At 41.1% G+C, this 19,279-nt stretch overlaps 1 protein-coding gene and 1 pseudogene across 6 annotated transcripts in view; one reads left to right on the forward strand and one right to left on the reverse strand.

Annotated features, from left to right (window-relative positions):
• The first annotated feature begins 2,674 nt into the window (after positions 1-2,674).
• The window catches only part of DOCK7 (dedicator of cytokinesis 7), a 189,127-nt gene continuing 172,522 nt past the window's right edge, over positions 2,675-19,279 (forward strand). For 2 of the 6 annotated variants that reach the window (XM_006055930.4, XM_006055931.4), the window contains exon 1: positions 2,678-2,905. In XM_006055930.4, coding sequence (XP_006055992.2) covers positions 2,868-2,905 — 38 coding nt within the window. In that variant the 5' untranslated portion in view covers positions 2,678-2,867. Of the gene's footprint in view, positions 2,906-19,279 lie in introns of all 6 variants that reach the window. The other 4 variants (XM_025288575.3, XM_006055932.4, XM_025288572.3 and 1 more) reach the window with 4 other exon arrangements.
• Positions 9,661-15,461, reverse strand: LOC102394987 (annotated as a pseudogene).

The following is a 19,279-nucleotide window of genomic DNA, read 5'->3' on the forward strand; positions in this document are numbered from 1 at the left end:
TTGCTAATTGACAGAAAACACAACTCAAATTAGCTTAAGCAAAAACTAAAAAAACAAAACCAACACTTCTCCCCCTAGCACATTATTAGTTCATGTAACTGCAAAGTCCAAGGCTCAAGTAATGCATAAGGATTCTCCTTCCATCTTTTGCTTTCTTCTCCGCTGTGGCTGAGTTCACTCTTAGGAAGGCCTTCTTTGAGTGGAGGCCACTGGTATAACACATGCAATTTTTAGTTCTGATTGGGTCCAACCATCTTGGCTTGACTCATTTGGTTATCCCAAAACCAGACACAGAAGCCAGGGGAATGGGCTGGTTGGCTTGGCCAGGCCTAAATCAAGGCTTATCCTTGAAACTGGGGTGGGGAATCAGCTGTATAGAAGTATGGCAATTGATGCCAGTGTGTGTGTGAGCACGCACATGCATACGTGTGCATGCTGAGGATAGCGTGGAGAGCTTGGATGCTGATCAACCAAAAATATTCCCCTCTCAGTTCTTCTGTTGAGCTCCATACATTTCCCTGAGATTGGACTCCTGTGGGACATGAATATTTGCCCACTCTGGCCACACTGGGCTTGTCTGTGATACTAGCTCTTCTCCAGAGGTAGGGATCACCATTCTCACTTGAAGTATTCCCCAGACTCTGTCTAGCCTGTTTACAGCTTGTCCTCTTCCTGCTCTAAATGTTCCCAGCAAGCTGCACAGTGCATGTAATGTCCTTTCAGACACTTTGGCAACTAGCGAGTCATGTACACAAAGAACCATTCAAAGCAGAATGTGGTTAGTTCTCTGAGAGAGTAGTGAAAAGATGTTTGGAGAGCAGAGATAAAGGCATACAACATCTGGCTGGCAGCATGAGAGCAGACAAACGATTCAGTGACTATCAAGCACCCAGGACAAGCTTAAGGCTAGGATGAATAATGATAATAAGAGTGATAATATTAACAGCAGCTAATATAGTACTTAACCATATGCCAGGCCCTGTTCTAAGAATTGTATGTGAATTAACGAATCCTCACGATACTCTCTCAAGTAGGTACAGTTATTACCCAATTTTAGAGTTGAGATCAAGTAACTTGCCCAAGGTCACATAGTAAGGAGGTGGCAGCATATGATGAGGTTCCTATCATGGGTGGAGGGTCTTAAAGGCTAAGATACAGTGTTAGTCTTGACTAATGTTTCCTTGAGAGGCTGTTTCATGTTTGCCAACAAACTCAAACTTCCTGAGAGCAGCAGTTTGGACTACACTTTGGGAGAGGCTACATATGTACATTTTTGAATAGACTCTCTTTACAGGAATGAGCATTGTTATACAAATGAATGAAGTCTTCCACAGTGCTCAGAACAAGAAGATAAGACAGGAAGTTATGGATCTGACTAACTGATGCTTTTATCTCTGACTCAATGTGTGACTCTTCAGATGACCTAACACCATGTTGACAATTTGCCAGCTGTAAAAGAGAGGGAGGGCTTCCCAGGTTGCACAATGGTGAAGAATCCGTCTGCCAATGCAAGAGACGCAAGAGACATGGGGATGACCCTGGGGTCAGGAAGATCCCCTGGAGTAGGAACTGGCATCCCACTCCGGTATTCCGGAAAATACCATGGATTGGGGAATCTGTCGGGCTACAATCACAACTGAGCACGCACACGCGTGCATGAACACAAATATACATATTAAAGTCTTGTAACAGTTAAGAGAAAGCTACTAAAATTTAGGTATTTTTTCTTAGTTTCGCTGTAACATTAGTAATCAGCAAATATGCATTAGGAGCCAAATATACTAGACACTATGGGATTACAACAGAATAATGAAACAGGATTTCTACCAGTCCCTATTTTATAGACTTGACGGGCAAGTTCAGTTTGATTGGTAAACATTCAGATTACTTAGCAGAATGTCAAAATGGCAAAGTACATCAGAACTCATCTGGTTCAACACATACAAATGGAAAATGAGATTCAAAAGGGGAAAGAAATAGATTCAGGAAGAGTCTTATTTACCGCAGAAACACTTGTCCTCAAAGGAAAGCCTTGGGCTCCGGGTTTGAGTTTGGGTTGAAGAGGTTACCATCTGTGTGACCTACGACCACTCGCTTAGTTTCTCTGAACCAAATTCCTTTTCTCTAAAATGGGGATAGTAACAACTTATTTCCAAGAGCTGTTGTGAAGATTAAGTAAAATCGTGTGTGTAAAACTCTAACCCAGGGCCTGGCTTAGGACCACAAGCAAGTATTATTATCGTGACCTCTGCAGGAGAAGGCTCTTTTCTGGCTCTTTTTCTATAAGAAAACCCATTCTTTCTCCAGTGAGACCCCATTCACAAGGTCGCAGCAGAACAGAAAATGCTTTCAACTGCTCGGAGATGGGCGCTGCAAGAACACGGACCCAGCCATCCCGGGCGGCAGAGCACAGCCCCCTCGGCCAAGCCTAACTTCCATTTCCTTCCCTTCCTTTTTGGGAGAGCTAGGCTCCCCCCACGCGCTCGGTTATCTTATTTTCCTGAGCCTCGCCGGGTCGCTGGCTTCTCTACGTTCATCTGATCATGTGGGCCCCGCGGCAGCCGTGCGGTCACGGCCGGCGGCTGGGTCCCTCCACGCCCCATTCTTCCTCTTGGCTCCCGCGGGCCGGAGCTGCGTTCTGAAGCCCGGGTTCCCGCGGGGATTGACGCGCAGGGGGAGGAGCGGTTTCTTGCTGCGCGTCTCTCAGGAGCATTACGGCTGGGCTCGTTCCCGGCTCCGGCCGCCAGCCCCAGCCTCCCGGGTCCGGAGCCGGGACTGGAGGAGGCGGCGAGGGAGGGAGCGCGAGCGAGGAGGCACGCGCCCGCCCGCCTGTCCGCGCCCAGACCGCTGCCGCCGCCTTAGCAGCCATGGCCGAGCGCCGCGCCTTCGCCCAGAAGATCAGCAGGTAAATCTGGGGCGTGTGGCGCGCCGCGGCAGCCGGAGGAAGAGCCGGAGAGTCCTCCCGAGCCCGGCCTAGGAGGCGGGTGGGTGTGGCGACGAGGGCGCCGGGATCCCGCGGCCTGGTCGGCTGCTGGGCGGAGGGGCCGAGGGGACTCGCCGGGGCTGCCGAGGCCTCGCGCGGCGCTCCTGCCTCGGCCCTCAGGCCTCGCCTACCCCGGGGACGCAGAGAGCCCCGCGCGTCCGCCTCCGCCGGCTCCTCGGCCGCCCGGGCCTGGAGTTTGGCGGCGGCTTATTGAAAGGCAGGCGGGGTAAGCTCGGCGGCTGGCCGCTCCGCGCTTCCCGAATTCTTTGTGTCCCCACCCCCGGTCTGGCCGGGGCCCTTTCCCTCTCCCCGCCCACCCTCGGTTCTCCCCAGGAAGGTGCGGGGGGTCCGCCCTCGTCTCCACCCCAACAAAAGGTTCGGCGCGCGGCGTACTCCTGGTGGAGGAGGGAGGCCGCCCCTCCTTCACGCCCCTTCACTCTTCCCAGAAATCTGACACGAATCCTCTGCACCCAGGGGTCTTGTTCAGAGTGGGCGCGTGCACCCAGAATGGAAAACGTACGGCCAGAATAAAAAGTTGAGAACCTGTGCTTTGCACCTTCGGTGTGCAGCTGCAGGATCTGCCAAATTGTACGCTGGAGCTTGATCCTAGTAGCGTGTGAATGTAAATTACCCTGTGTTTCCCGTAGCTCCGGAGAAAGATGGATGATAGGCAGTGTTCTTTATACGCCGGCCCTTTGACTCGTGTTTTAAGAGTCTAGACGTAAAAAGTAAACGATCAAGGCTGAGTTTTCTTTTACCTACTTGTGGTGACAATGTTGCCGCCTTTCTCCCCTCTAAAACTAAAAATTGAATTACGGTGGAGGATTCAAATATTTGTAGACTTTGTGAAATATACGAATGTATACGACACTAGACATTCTGTTAATCATGAAGTCGCAAGAAAAGAAACATTCGAAAATATTACTTTTTCGACAATTCTGTTTCCTTGACTCTGGATCTTTTTAGTTTACTGTTATTTCTTAAAGATTTTTTTGCCTGCCAAGCAAGTCTTTTCTTAACTATCTGAACTTCCATAGTGTTACTCTATTTTGGTTATGTTTTTCATTTAAAACTAACATCTCTTTAAGCTTTGTGCTTATTTTTTTTCTTTCGAACTTTAAAACATATTTCATTTCCTCAGAAGGCAAAACAGCAAATGCTTAAGAGCATAGAGGCTCAGTCTATGACATGGGCTGAAATCCTGATTGTTACTTTCTAAATTGACGCCTTGGCCAAATTGATTAAGTTCTCTTAAGCTTTAGTTTTAAGCTGGTCTGGATAATGGGTAAAAACAAATTAAAAAAGTGTACCCGGCTCATAGACTTGTTGTAAACATTGTGGCATAATTGGTGTAAAGGTTTTAGTATGGTGTATGGCTCCTGCTGGCTATCACTGAACTCTTAAGTAGTATAATCTAGGGAGCTGTGATAGACTTAATAGGAATTTATTACTTAATAGGAAATTATTACTTTTGTTCTTTTTTTGTAAAATAATTTGATCTTGTTTCTGAAGGTAGTGCTATTTAAAAATAGATATATTACTTGACATGCATGCTAAGTATTAATTTCTCTTAAATAGGGCCAAAAGCTTATCTCTGAGAACACTGTGCTGATCAAGAAAGTGCACATTAGGGAGTTAGGTATGAAATGTATACAGTGTCTGTTCTCCAGTCATGGAATTTGTCCTCAGATAGACATGACAAAACACAAGAAAAAAAGATAACCAGTTTTGCAAAACAACAAAAAATTCAAATTAACATTGCCTTGTAAAGTTATAAAAGTACATGAGGCAATAGAAATGAAGATAAATGAATTGATTGGAGAGAGATTTAGACATAGGGGTGCAGTGATTGATTGTTTGAATGTGGAAGGTGAGGAAGTCTGAAGAGTCTGGGAGGACATCCAAGTTTCTGATTTGAGCAAATGGGTTAGAGGCAATTGTTGAGGTAAGGGAGTGCAGGAGGAGGAAGCCTGAGAGTGAAAAGTGTGGTGTACTGGAGATGTTAATTCAGTTTTGGACTTGTTAGTTTTGAAGTGCTGTGGAGCACTCAGAGAAATGTCTATGAGGCTGTTGGTACAGGTTTAAGCTGCCGAAGAGAGATTGAGTTGGAGGTCTAGATTTGGGAGTAATCAGCAAGTAGATTGTAGTTAAAGCAGAGGAGTAGGTGAGATAGTTCAGGAGGAATGCTCGGACTTAATTTGGAGGGAAGACCAAGGACAGAACAGCTTATCTGGTCATTGTGAATGAAAGATACTTTCCTCCTAGGAAAATACGGCTGAATAAATTCCTGTTCTGCTTCTTAATTTCCTACCATGGGAAGTATAGTACAGTTTGAAAACAAACTGCCTGGTTTGACATCCTAGCACTGCCCCTCATAGAGTGAACTTGGGCAAGTTATTTCCCCACAGTTTTACCTCATTTTCCCTATCTATAAAATGGAGTTAATGATATATGGACTCACCGTATAGGATGGTTGTCTAAAAAGAGTTGAATAAATTCGTACCTGTGAAGTGCTTATAAGTGCTTTTTTGATAATGAGTGCCCAGTAAGTATCACTTGTTAAAAATTATTATGGTATTTATAAAATGGCTTAGGACCATTTCTTGGAAGTATTAATCCTTTTTATGATGTACCTGTATGAACTTTGTTGCTCTGTGAAAAGCCTGTTGCTATCTGAAAACTTACTTTTCTTTTTCAAAGGTTTATGGTTTTTTAAAAACCTTTAAAAAGAATTATACTGGTCTCTTTTCTGGCTCAGTTATTTCCTAGCCCTTTGCTTTTAGCGCTGTTGTTTTTCTGAGGCTGTGATTTGATGATTTCTTGAAGCTCTTTATTCTGTATCACTGATTGCACTACTAACCTCAGCTCATCATAGAAAAGCAGACTTCATGTCAAGTACTGCCTCTTGTCTGTTCTCCCCCCTTTTGGAGAACAAGACATATGCTTTGTTAACCTTTGTAATCACTCCCTCATATATAATGAGCTTCCCAGGTGGCTCAGTTGGAAAAAAATCCACTTGCCAGTGCAAGAGATGTGGATTCAATCCCTGGTCCGGGAAGATTTCATGGAGAAAGCAATGGCAACCCAACTCCAGTACTCTTGCCTGGAGAACCCCTTGGACAGAGGAGCCCGGCGGGCTACAGCTGACAGGGTCGCAAAGAGTCGGACATGACTTAGTGACTGAACAACAGCAACGTATAATGGGTGCAATTTATGGAATGTTGTTTGTAGATAAATGATTTCGCATTGTGTTTGGATTATTTTGTCCTGTCACTTGATATTCAGCTGTAATGATGAACATTTGTGTATACTTAAAACACTTTTTACCACATTCTCATCTTCATAACCCAGAAGGCAGAAGAACATAGAACAGAAGGTAGGCTCTAGGTCACATCCCTCAGGTTGAAATTCTGCTTATACGAATAATAGCTGTGTAATTCTGGGCAGTTGATCTAACCTCTTTGTCCTGGTTTGCTTATCAGTAAAGTGGAGCTAGAAACTTCTATAGGGTTAATTTGAGGATTAATTGAGATAATACATGTAAAACACAAACCTGTGTCTGAAACATAGCATTCAAAAAATGTTAGCTGCTGCTATTATTCCTTACTTACCGTTCCTATAATCTAGATGCAGAACTGAGGCCTACTAAGAGACTGAAATTATTTGTCTTATTTGAGGCTCAAATCCGAGTCCTCTGATTTCAGATGTTAAACCCTTACTATTTGTATTTTCTTTCTGCAAGACATTTTCTGTGGTAGTTCTAGATTTTCTAACAGTGCTGCTATTAGTATCCCCAGAGTTACCCTTGCTTTCTTAATCTTTGTTAATTTGGTATCATTTTGCTGTCCAAGAATCGGAATTTAATGAAACACTTCGTCAGATCTTTATTTCTGAGGAAAATCTTACATGAGTGGGATTTTCTGGATATAGGCTTATTTATAACCTCAGTTGTTTTTAGTCTTGAATCTGTTCATAACCCTGGCTGGATAGGCCCAATCTTTTAATTTACTTTGTTCAATTCATTTTCTCATTCCTGATCAAAGTAAATCATTTCCACATAGTATCAAGTATTTCAGTTGCTGCCTGTGTCATCACTTTAGACACATACACCACCTCCCTGACCTTCTGTTGTGCTCATCTCCCTAACTGTTAATGCTGAATATCTAACCTATTTCTTGCTCCTGAGCTGCAGAGTAGTGTTAGAAGGAGACTAGAGTAGTCCAGAGTTGATCTTTGATTAATTAATGTCTTCTCATTTGAAATGAGGTTTATTCCAAATAATTTCTCTTATTTACTATCTTTGTTTACCTACTCCATCTTTTACTGAAAAATTTGGGACCATGTCACATGGTGCTGTGCTGTGCTCAGTTGCTTCAGTTGTGTCTCTTTGTGACCCCATGGACTGTAGCCCGCTAGGCTCCTCTGTCCATGGAATTCTCCAGGCAAGAATACTGGAGTGGGTTGCCATGCCCTCCTTCAGGGGAACTTCCTGACCTAGGAATTGAACCTGTGTCTTTTATATCTCCTACATTGGCAGGCAGATTATTTACCATTAGCATATGGGAAGCCCCCATACCACATGAGTCCTTCATTTTAACCTTGACATATGACTGTCCCAGTATGTCATTCAACCGTCCTTCTCTTGAACCCAAAAGGTGTCTTGTCTCTAAAACTTACCTGTTTTATTGTATTTTGGACCATGTATCTTGCCACCTACTCCCAACCTTGATCTCACAATTTTCCCTTTCCTTTGTAGCATCTTCAGTCTGTTCTTTTTCATGGATGTTTCCCTTAAGCCATAAGGCTTATCATGCCTTTCTCATCATAAAACAAAGAACTGTCGAGTCTTCTGGCATTTCTAGCTGCCAACCAATCATTCCTCTTTCTTTTATAGTCACCTTTCTCACATGTGTGTGGTATAGTCACGACTACTTCCTACTTGCTCTCCTCGTCAGTCTTGTAGCCATATGGCAGTGCTTGCCATGCTACCTTATGTGTACTTGAATCGTAGACCTCTTGAGAATTAGGAGTGGTTCACTTTTTTCTTTTGTTCATCACTGATTTCATGTGCTACAGTTTTTTATTTTATTTTTTAAATTTCTCATGCTTGCTCTCCTTTTTCCATTCCCCCTCTTTTATACTGCTTTCAGAGCTCTTTGAGGACTGGTCTAGGTCTTTTTGGGATTCCCAGGTGGCACAGTGGTAAAGAATCTGCCTGGCAGTGCAGGAGATGCCAGTTTGGTCCCAGGGTTGGGAAGATCCCCTGGAGTAGGAATTGGCAACCTCTTCCAGTATTTTTGCCTGGAAAATCCCATGGATAGAGGAGCCTGGTGGCTTCATGGTATCTGTACTCCTGTACAGTCCATGGGGTTGCAAAAGCGTTGGACACAACTTAGCAACTACACATCAATAATCCCTCATTATCCTCAACTCACCCACGTTGATGGGTCTTCAAAAGTATAAGTGAGGAACTCCTTTCTTACTTCACCATCTAATCTTTTTTTTTTTTTTTTACCATCTAATCTTTATAATTCCATGGACAGAGGAACCTGGCAAGCCACAGTCCAGGGGTTTGCAAAGAGTCGGACACAACTGAGCATACACACACTAGGTCTTTTTATCTCCAGTGCTTAGCACATAATCTTGTGTAAACTGGACATCTAAATACTGTATGAAGGAATACCACCCTGCCATCTGAATATTTTTCATAACCTCACTTACAGATAACCACAATAAGTTTGTAGCTTATCTAGTCCCTCCCTCCTCTAATTCAAATGTGTTTCAAATGAATTCTCCCTAAAACACAGCTTTTATTATGGCATGCTGCTGTTGCTGCTAAGTTGCTTCAGTCGTGTCCGATTCAGTGCGACCCCATAGACGGCAGCCCACCAGGCGGGAGCCCGTCCCTGGGATTCTCCAGGCAAGAACACTGGAGTGGGTTGCCATTTCCTTCTCCTATGCATGAAAGTGAAAAGTGAAAGTGAAGTTGCTCAGTCGTATCCGACTCTTCGCGACCCCATGGACTGCAGCCTACCAAGGCTCCTCTGTCCAGTGGATTTTCCAGGCAAGAGTACTGGAGTGGGTTGCCATTGCCTTCTCCTTATCATGGCATACTTATGTTCAAAAATGTATACGTAGTGACTTCTTATGGGGTTAAATCCAGCCCCCTGCTTGCATTTTAAAAGTCATCTATAATCTGGTCTTTCTCTTGTTGCTTATTCTTGAGCTTACATTTTGGACTAGTCAATCTGGTGTTTTCACTTTACCCCCACAATGCTCTGCTCATTTCCATCTCTATAACAGTTCTGTTTTTGATATATGCTGCCTTTTCTCTTTTAAATCTTACCCTTTGGTTCAGAGTACTCCAAGCTGCTGTCCTGACATTTGAGATAACCATTTCCTTGCTTTTCTGTATTTTTACTACCTATGAATGCATCCATAAGTAATTTAATTTAGAAAATTTTTGAATTCATTTAAATAGAATCATATTGTATGTTTGTATGCTGTTCTATCTTCTTTTGCTCCAAATTGTATCTGTGAGATTCAGCCATGATGTTACAAGCAGTTGAAGTTCATTCATTTTCATTGCTTAATATTTTTCATTGTATAAACATAACCACAATTTTCCATTCTGCAATAGATGAACGTTTGGATTGTTTCCAATTTTTCTTTTGGGGGAGCAAATAATTTTTATTTTTTTACAAATACACCAAAGAATCATGCAATGCAGCTGGCATTGGATGCAATCCTGGGCCACAAGTCTGCACATTCCTTTGCAACTGGTCCTGTGATGGCAGAACCTTTCATCTCGCCTTTATTGTTTACTGTGACCCCTGCATTATCTTCAGAATAAAAAAACACACCATCTTTTCTCCAGTATGACTTTCGTTGTCAAATTACCACTGCTAGATGTTCCTTCTTTCTGAGCTCTGGTTTGCCTTTCTTGACTGTGGCCATCACCATGTCACCCACACCAGCAGCAGGAAGTCTATTCAATTGAACCTTGATCCCCTTCACAGAGATGATATACAGATTTTTGGCTCCTGTGTTGTCAGCACAGTTGATCACGGCTCCAACCGGAAGACCCAAGGAAATCCGGAATATCGCACCAGAGGACCCACCATGTCCTCGCTTCGATATCTTGAAGGCCAGAAAGGGACAGAAAGGACTGTTTCCAATTTTTGACTGTTGGAAACAATGCTGCTATGAGCATTCCTACATATATACTCTGGTACATATGTTCATGAGTTTTTCTAGGGTATACTCAGGTGTGGAGTTGCTGGGTCTTGATTGCTTGTTGTACCAATTTTATTTATTGTCAGATTTGTTGGGCAGTGCCAAACTTTTCTAAGATAGATGTACAAATTTACACTCCCACAATGTTGCTTTACATAGTTACCATCACTTGGTTTGCTAACTTTCTCATTTTTGCTAGTCTGATGGATGCATGGTGCTATCTTATTATAAAAGTTTTAGCGCATATTTATTTGATTACTAATGAGATTGAGCCCTGTTTTTGTATGTTTATTGACCATTTGAATTTACTCTTTTGTAAATTACCTAATTAAATAGTTTGCCATTTTCTTTCTTTGTTTCTTCCCTTTGGATTCTTTTTCTTACTGATTTTTGTGAGTACCTTACATATATTTTGTAGATTAGTTATTTATTGATTTTATATTTTGCAAATATCTTCATACACTATGGTTTGTTTTTAATCCTTTTTCTGGAATCTTTTGAAAACTAAGCTTTAATGCAGTATAACAGTGTTCTAAAAAAAAAATTATAGTACTTTTGGGGTCTTATTTAAGAAATATTTTATTACCCTGAGGTCATTCATATATCATATATTTATCATAAACTTTGTAATTACCTCCTTTGTATTTAGGTTTATATTCCACCTGGACTTGATATGTGTATGGAGTGAAATTTTATTTTTTTCAGGATGGATTCTCCTTTCGCTATTGATCTGTCCTTCCATCTCTATAAATATGTTTGTGTCCTTATTTGTGGGTCTTTTTTATGGGTTCTATTTTGTTCCATTGATCTGGTTATACATCTTTTCATTAATTATAAACAGTTTTCATTATAATAAGCTTTGGAATTTGGTAGGATAACTCTTTCCACCTTAAAAAAAAAAGTGTCCTAGCTGATCTTAGCTTTTTGAATTTCTGTGCATATTTTAGAATCTACCAAAAACAAACAAAAGCTCCCAAAAGTTTGGTGACCTAAATGGGAAGGAAATCCAGGGAAGAAGGGTTATATGTGTATGTGTGGCTGATTCACTTTGCTATATAATAGAAATTAAGAGACATTGTAAAGCAACTATACTTTATACCATCTACAAAATGGCAACCCACTTTGTATTTTCTTTTTTAAAAATTTTTTACCAAAATTTAATAATAATCCTTGATTCTTTGAAATGGGCACAGGCTTTTCAACTCTGGATGGTCCTCAGGTCCTCCAAAAAACAAAATAAAACAACCTCCCCCCCGACCCCCAAATGAAAAACTGCCCAGTCCTTTTAGAATTTGATTGGGATTGCTTTGAATCTATGCATCAATTTGGGGGAGAAATGATATTCTTATATTATCGACTTTCCAATTCATGATTGTGGTGTATGTCTCCATTTATTTAGGCCTTTATATCACACGATGTGGGCTTCCCTAGTGGCTCAGACGGTAAAGTGTCTGCCTCAATGCAGGAGACCAGGGTTGGGAAGATCCCCTGGAGGAGGAAATGGCAGTCCACTCCGGTATTCTTGCCTGGAAAATCCCACGGACTGCGGAGCCTGGTAGGCTACTGTCCATGGGGTTGCAAAGAGTCGGACATGACTGAGCGACTTCACTTTCACTTTTCATCACACAATAAAATTTTATAGTTTTCTCTGCAAGGTTTTGCATATCTTTTGTTAGATTTATTTTTAGGTATATATCAGTGATACATCTTGCTGGGCTTCCCAGGTGACTCAGTGGTAAAGAATCCGCCTACCAGTGCAGCAGACAGACATGGATTCAGTCCCTGGGTAGAGAAGATACCCTGGAGAAAGAAATGGCAACCCACTCCAATATTCTTGCCTAGAAAATCCCATGGACAGAGGAGCCTGGGGGACTATAGTCCATGGGGTCACAAAAGAGTCAGACATGACTTAGTGACTAATAAATAATAATATATCTTGCTAAACTCTTGTTAAATAAAAAAATGTGTACTCCTTTGTATTTTCTTTTTCTTTTATGAGACAGGGTGCTCAGGGCTGGTGCACTGGGATGACCCTGAGGGATGGGATGGGGAGGGAGGTGGGAGGGAGGAACAGGGAACACATGTACACCCATGGCTGATTCATGTGAATGTAGGGCAGAAACCACCACAATATTGTAAAGTAATTAGCCTCCAATTAAAATTAAAAAAAAGAAAAAATATAGACCTAGGTACAGTGATGGGTAGCCTTGCCCTCCAGATTTGTTATATCAAATTAATTTTGCACAAAGAATTGGTTTTAAGGGACAAAATGTACTGACAATTTGTAGTTTTACTTAGTTATAGACATTGGTTGCTATTTTACACTGATAATGTCTGCTCCAGTTTTTTACTTTTAGTCTGTATCTTTTGTTTTGCTTCTTATTTATACTTTTTCTTTACAAGTAAAAAAATGAAAGCATATCTTGAAGAAAAAAATAAAATAATAATTAATTAAAATAATTATACTCTTTACCCAGGAAAAATTTTTTTTAATAGAAATTTAATAATAATCCTTGATTCTTTAAAATGGGCACAGGCTCGTCAACTCTGGATGGTCCTCAAGCTGTTATACAACAGCATTGTGGGACTGATTCAACCAGAACTGTTATATTATCTCAGGAAAACACAGGGTCAGTCTTTTTCAGGAGGCTTAGTATTCCAACTTTGTCCTTGATAAACCTCTGTTACAGGACGGACTAAAGCTGAAGGGGAAGATTAGGCTGCAGTCAACCTACTTATTGCCCTGTGGCCTTGTTTATTCTGTGTACATAGCTGTATCATATGAAAATCAAGGATTTTGTTGTATCTTTTTGAAACTTATAGCTGGTTTATTTTTTTGTGTTGATCTGCAGATTATTACCTTGCATTACTGTATAGATTTTTAATATCATTTCTGTTCAACATTGTATTAGTACTGAGTGTCATCATTTTGCTGACAAAGGTCCATATAGTCAAAGCTATGGTTTTTCCAGTTGTCACGTACAGATGTGAGAGTTGGACCATAAAAAAAGCTGAGCACTGAAGAATTGATGCTTTTGAATTGTGGTGCTAGAGAAGACTCTTGAGAGTCCCCTGTACTTCAAGGAGATCGAACTAATCAATTGTGAAGGGAATCAGTCCTGAATATTCATTGGAAGGACTGATGCTGAAGCTGAAGCTCCAATCCTTTGGCCACCTGATGCTAAGAGCTGACTCATTGGAAAAGACCCTGATGTTGAAGGCAATAGGAAAAGGGGGCAGCAGAGGATAAGATGATTAGATAACATCACCAACTTAATGGAATGAATCTGAACAAACTCTGGGAGATGGTGAGGAACAGGGGAACCTGATATGCTGCAGTCTATGGGGTTGCAAAGAGTTGAACACAACTTAGCGACTGAACAACAACATCCTCAGTTTGTTTATAATCTCAAAGTGTTTTCACTTAGTATTAAGCCTTATGGTTACTGTAGGTTTTTGTAGATCTTTTGGTTTGTGTTCCCTAGAAAACAGATACTGAGACAAAGATAAAGAGTTGAGACTTTTTCTGGGAGGCATAATCCTAGAGCATTAGAAGAGAAAAGGGAAGTGAAACAGAGATAGATGGGAAACAATGTAAGGTAATACCTTATCTCGTTGGCCACTGCTTCACAAAGAGCTAGGAAGAGATTGTTCGGCACGTGTGCTTGCTAGGCCATACAGGATATCATTGGACAGCAGAACAGTTCCTCAGATCTGCAGATGGGATTCTGAAAGAAGAGGAAATTTATCTACCTGCTTTTCTCCTGAATCTTCCTAACTCAGAGTTAGTTCCCTTTCCTTTCTGGGTTGCATCTTTTGGAACCCTTTGTCAACCACTCGAGATGTTCCACTACTTTTTCAGTGGCCTTTTATAGAAGAGACTTCTTGGTTTCAAGTGACAGAACCTCAAATCAGATTAATTTGCACATACAAAAAGTTGCTGACTAATGAAACTGAGTACATTCGGTCCAGTGGTTAATTCAGTCCAGTGATGTTAATATAAGCTTCTTATCTTCTTGTCTTGGCTAGATTTTCCACCGAGTTGTAACGAAAGGGTTACAGTAGGAATTGACAGTCCCAGGCTAGAATCCTGCAAGTTTAGTTGCGGCAGAAAAGGTTTAGGAACTCAGTTATTGGTCTGGCTTGGATCACATTACTATAATCCTTCCTTGAACCAATTATTAATTTAGGGATGTAGGGGACTCTGACCAGTCCTGGGTAGTATGTCCTCTATGGCTTGGGGGAGAGAGATGATGGTGTCAGCAACACTCAACCTCAAAGAATGAGGAGTTTATAACCAAAAGAAGGAGGATCAGAGAGCTGGTCCCCAAAACAACTGATATTCTTTGAAATTAGTCGTTTGAAGTGGCAATGGCACCCCACTCCAGTACTCTGGCCTGGAAAATCCTATGGATGGAGGAGCCTAGTAGGCTGCAGTCCATGGGGTTGCTAAGAGTCAGACACGACTGAGCGACTTCACTTTTACTTTTCACTTTCATGCATTGGAGAAGGAAATGGCAACCCACTCCATTGCTCTTGCCTGGAAAATCCCAGGGATGGGGGAGCCTAATGGGCTGCTGTCTGTGGGGTCGCACAGAATCGGACACGACTGAAGCGACTTAGCAGCAGCAGCAGCAGCATCACTATAATCATTTAAATATATAGCTGTATAGTCAGCTCGACTACCTGCTAAAATTTAAATGTAACTGGTGAAGTACAAAAAGAAAACCAGGGTAACCTGATGCCAGCTGTGGATCCTGTCTCTTAACTTTAAGTTTAGCTCTCACCTTAATGCCAACTCTGGGCTTTCCTGGTGGCTCAGCTGGTAGAGAATCTGCCTGCAATGCTGAAGACCTGGGTTTGATCCCTGGGTTTGATCCCTGGGTTGGGAAGATCCTCTGGAGAAGGGAACAGCTACCCACTTCAGTATTCTGGCCTGGAGAATTCCATGGATTAGTCCATGGGGTCGCAAAGAGTCAGACACGACTGAGTGACTTTCACTTAATGGCAACTCAGCGCCTCCCAAGGAGGTCTGCTTGGTTCTTGTTTTCTGGCTTTCCCATGCTTCTTTCTGCACCTGCACTCCTGCATCATCCTTAGGTGCTCCATATTTGTCCTGTGACACCAGAAAACTGCACTCCTCTGCGCATATCAGCCTATTATTGATTTTCAGAAACTTTGCTAAAGATACAGGGATGGTGGTAAAGGGCCTCAGGGTCCAAAGCTTTCTTAGTAACTTCATCCCAACTCTTCTCTTTTTCCCATCATCAACATTCTTTTTCTCACTGTAAGCAGTTTCTTCCTCTTATCTACACAGAGTAGTTCCAACTCTTAAAAAAATTTTTTTTACATTTATTTTAATTTTTATAGTTATTATTTTTATATTTTATTTATTTATTTTTGGCTGCACTGGGTCTTCGTTGCTGCACATGGGCTTTCTCTAGTTGCAGTGAGTGGGGTCCACTCTATAGTTGTGGTTCACGGGCTTCTCACTGCGGTAGCTTCTCTTGTGGTGGTGGAATACAGATTCTGGAGCGCAGGCACAGGACTGGCGCACAGGCTTAGCTGTTCCATGGCATGTGGAATCCTCCTGGATCAAATCTGTGTCCCCTGCATTGGCAGGCAGATTCTTAACCACTGAACCACCAGGGAAGTCCTCTTTTTTTTTTTCTTTAAACAAAACAGGACAACTTTATTGAGCTATGCTTTACATACCATATACTTAATTCATTTTAAGTGTATCATTCAGTGATTTTTAGTAAATTTACAAAGTTGTGAAACCATCACTCAGAATCCTGTTTTAGACCTTTTTCATTCCCACCTAGGATCACTTGTGCCAGTTTATAGTCACTCCTTAGTCCCACCCCAAGCTGCGGCAACCCCTAATATACTTTTAAGTCTGTCACTTTGTCTCTAAATTTACCTTTTCTGAAAGTATCGTATAAGTGGAATCATATAATACACAGCCTTTTGTGTCTGGCTTCTTTCACTTAGTATAGCTTTTCAAAGCTTGTCATGTACTGGTACTGACATTGTGGTTTTGATTTGCATTTCCTTAATGATTAGTGATATTTTTCCTGTGCTTATTAACCATTTACATATCTTATTGGTGAAATATCTATTAAAATCTTTTGCTCAATTTTGAAGGGATTATTTATCTTGTTTTTGAGTTGTAAGAGTTCTTTATACATTTTAGATACAGGCCCTTTATTAGATACATGATTTGCAAATATTTTCTCCTGTCTGGTTTGTTTTTTCATTTTCTTAGTGGTGAATTTTGAAGCACAAAGACTTTAAATTTTGATGAAGTCTAATTCAGTAGTTTTCTTTTTGTGGATTATGATGTTGGTGTTGTTATCTAAGACTGCATAATTCATGCTTAGGGTTTCCTTCTCTGTTTTCTTCTAGAAGTTTTAGCTTTTACTTTTGGTTTATGATCCATTTTGCATTAATTTTTGTGCATGGTGTGAGATGAGGGTCTAAATTCATCTTTTGCATGTGAATGTTCATTGTTGCAGTAGTCTTTGTTGGAAAGACCATCTTCTCAAGGTATGAATTGACTTCATACCTTGTCAGAAATCATGGATCTGTATATCTGTCCTTGCAATATCAAACTGTTCTGATTACTGTTATTTTACAGTAAAATTTGATAGCCTGAAGTGTAAGTCTTTCAACTTTTTTTTTTTATTTTTTAAAATTGTTTTATACATTTCTTCAAGCATTTTAGGATCAGTATCAACATGAATTTTGGCAATTCTGCAACTATTCTTTTAGGATTTTGATAAGGATTACATTGAATCTGTAGATTATCTTGGAGAGAGTTGGCATTAGCAATATTAAGTCTTCAGATCCATGAAAACAGGTTGTGTCTTCATTTATTTAGAGCTTTATTGATTTCTCTTAGTAAAATTTTTCAGTGTGTAAGTCTTACACTTTTGTTAAATCTATTTTTAAGTATTTTATTGTTTTTGATGTTATCATGAATGGAATTAAAGAATTATTTTTGGTGAGTTTGTTGCTAGTATGTAGAAATGCAATTGAATTTTGAATGTTAAATTTGTATCTTCTGACCTTGCTGAACTCATGTATTAATTCTCGAAATGTTTGGTGGATTCCTTAAACTTTTCTGCTTATAGGATGTATTGTCTTTGAGTAAAGAGTTTATTTCTTCCTTTCCAATCTTAATGCCTTTAATTTCTTTCCTTTCCTTCCCTCCTTCTCTCTCTCCATTTTTCCTTTCCCTTCTCCCTTTCTTCCTTTCTTTCCTTCCTCCTTTTCTCCTTTCCTGAATTCCACTGCCTGGATCCTTCGGTATAGTATTGAATAGAAATGGTGAGAATGCACATCCTTGCTTTCATTCCAGTCTTAGGAGGAAAGCTGTCACTATTAAGTTTAACTATTTAAGTTAACTATAAAAGTTTAAGTTAAACATTTAACTATTACCTGCCTACAGATAATGTTATGTAACAGATAATGTTACAGATAATGTTCATGACCCAGATAACCATGATGGTGTGATCACTCTCCTAGAGCCAGACATCCTGGATTGTGAAGTCAAGTGGGCCTTAGGAAGCATCACTACAAACAAAGCTACTAGAGGTGATAGAATTCTATTTGAGCTATTTCAAATCCTGAAAGATGACTCTGTGAAAGTGTTGCTGTCAATATGTCAGCAAATTGGGAAAACTCAGCAGTGGCCACAGGGCAGGAAAAGGTCAGTTTTCATTCCAATCCCAAAGAAAGGCAACGCCAAAGAACGTTCAAACTACTGCAGAATTGCACTCATCCCACATGCTAGCAAAGTAATGCTCAAAATTCTCCAAGCCAGGCTTCAGCAGTACGTGAACTGTGAACTTCCAGATGTCCAAGCTGGATTTAGAAAAGGCAGAGGAACCAGAGATCAAATTGCCAGCATCCGTTGGATCATTGAAAAAGCAATAGAGTTTTAGAAAAACATCTACTTTTGCTTTATTGACTCCAGCAAAGCCTTTGACTGTGTGGATCACAACAAACTGTGGAAACTTCTGAAAGAGATGGGAATACCAGACCACCTGACCTGCATCCTGAGAAATCTGTATGCAGGTGAAGAAGCAACAGTTAGAACTGGACATGGAACAACAGACTGGTTCCAAATAGGAAAAGGAATATGTCAAGGCTGTATATTGTCACCCTGCTTATTTTATTTATATGCAGAGTACATCATGTGAAATGCCATGCTGGATGAAGCACAAGCTGGAATCAGGATTCCCGGGAGAAATATCAATAACTTCAGATATGCAGAGGAACACCACCCTTATGGCAGAAAGTGAAGAACTAAAGAGCCTTTTGATGAAAGTGAAAGAGGAGAGTGAAAAAGTTGGCTTAAAACTCAACATTCAGAAAACGAAGATCATGGTCCCATCACTGGTCCCATCACTGCATGGCAAATAGATGGAGAAACAGTGGAAACAGTGAGAGACTTTATTTTCTTGGCCTCTAAAGTCACTGCACATGGTGACTGCAGCCATGAAATTAAAAGATGCTTGCTCCTTAGAAGAAAAGCTATGACCAACCTAGTCAGCATATTAAAAAGCAGAGCCATTACTTTGCCAACAAAGGTCCATCTAGTCAAAGCTGTGGTTTTTCCAGTATTCATGTATGGATGTGAGATTTGGACTATAAAGAAAGCTGAGCACCGAAGAATTGATGCTTTTGAACTGTGGTGTTGGAGAAGACTCTTAGAGTCCCTTGCACAGCAAGGAGATCCAACCAGTCAATCCTAAAGGAAATCAACACTGGCTGTTCATTGGAAGGACTGATGCTGAAGCTGAAGCTCCAGTACTTTGGCCACTTGATGTGAAGAACTGACTCATTATAAAAGAGCCTGATGCTGGGAAAGATTCAAGACAGGAGGAGAAGGGGACAACAGAGGATGAGATGGTTGGATGGCAACACCGACTCGATGGACATGAGCTTGAGTAAACTCCAGGAGTTGGTGATGGACAGGGAGGCCTGGCGTACTGTATTCCATGGGGTTGCAAAGAGTTGGACATGACTAAGCGACTGAACTGAACTGAACTG

Source organism: Bubalus bubalis, chromosome 6, assembly GCF_019923935.1.
Source record: "Bubalus bubalis isolate 160015118507 breed Murrah chromosome 6, NDDB_SH_1, whole genome shotgun sequence".
Taxonomy (NCBI): Eukaryota; Metazoa; Chordata; class Mammalia; order Artiodactyla; family Bovidae; genus Bubalus; species Bubalus bubalis.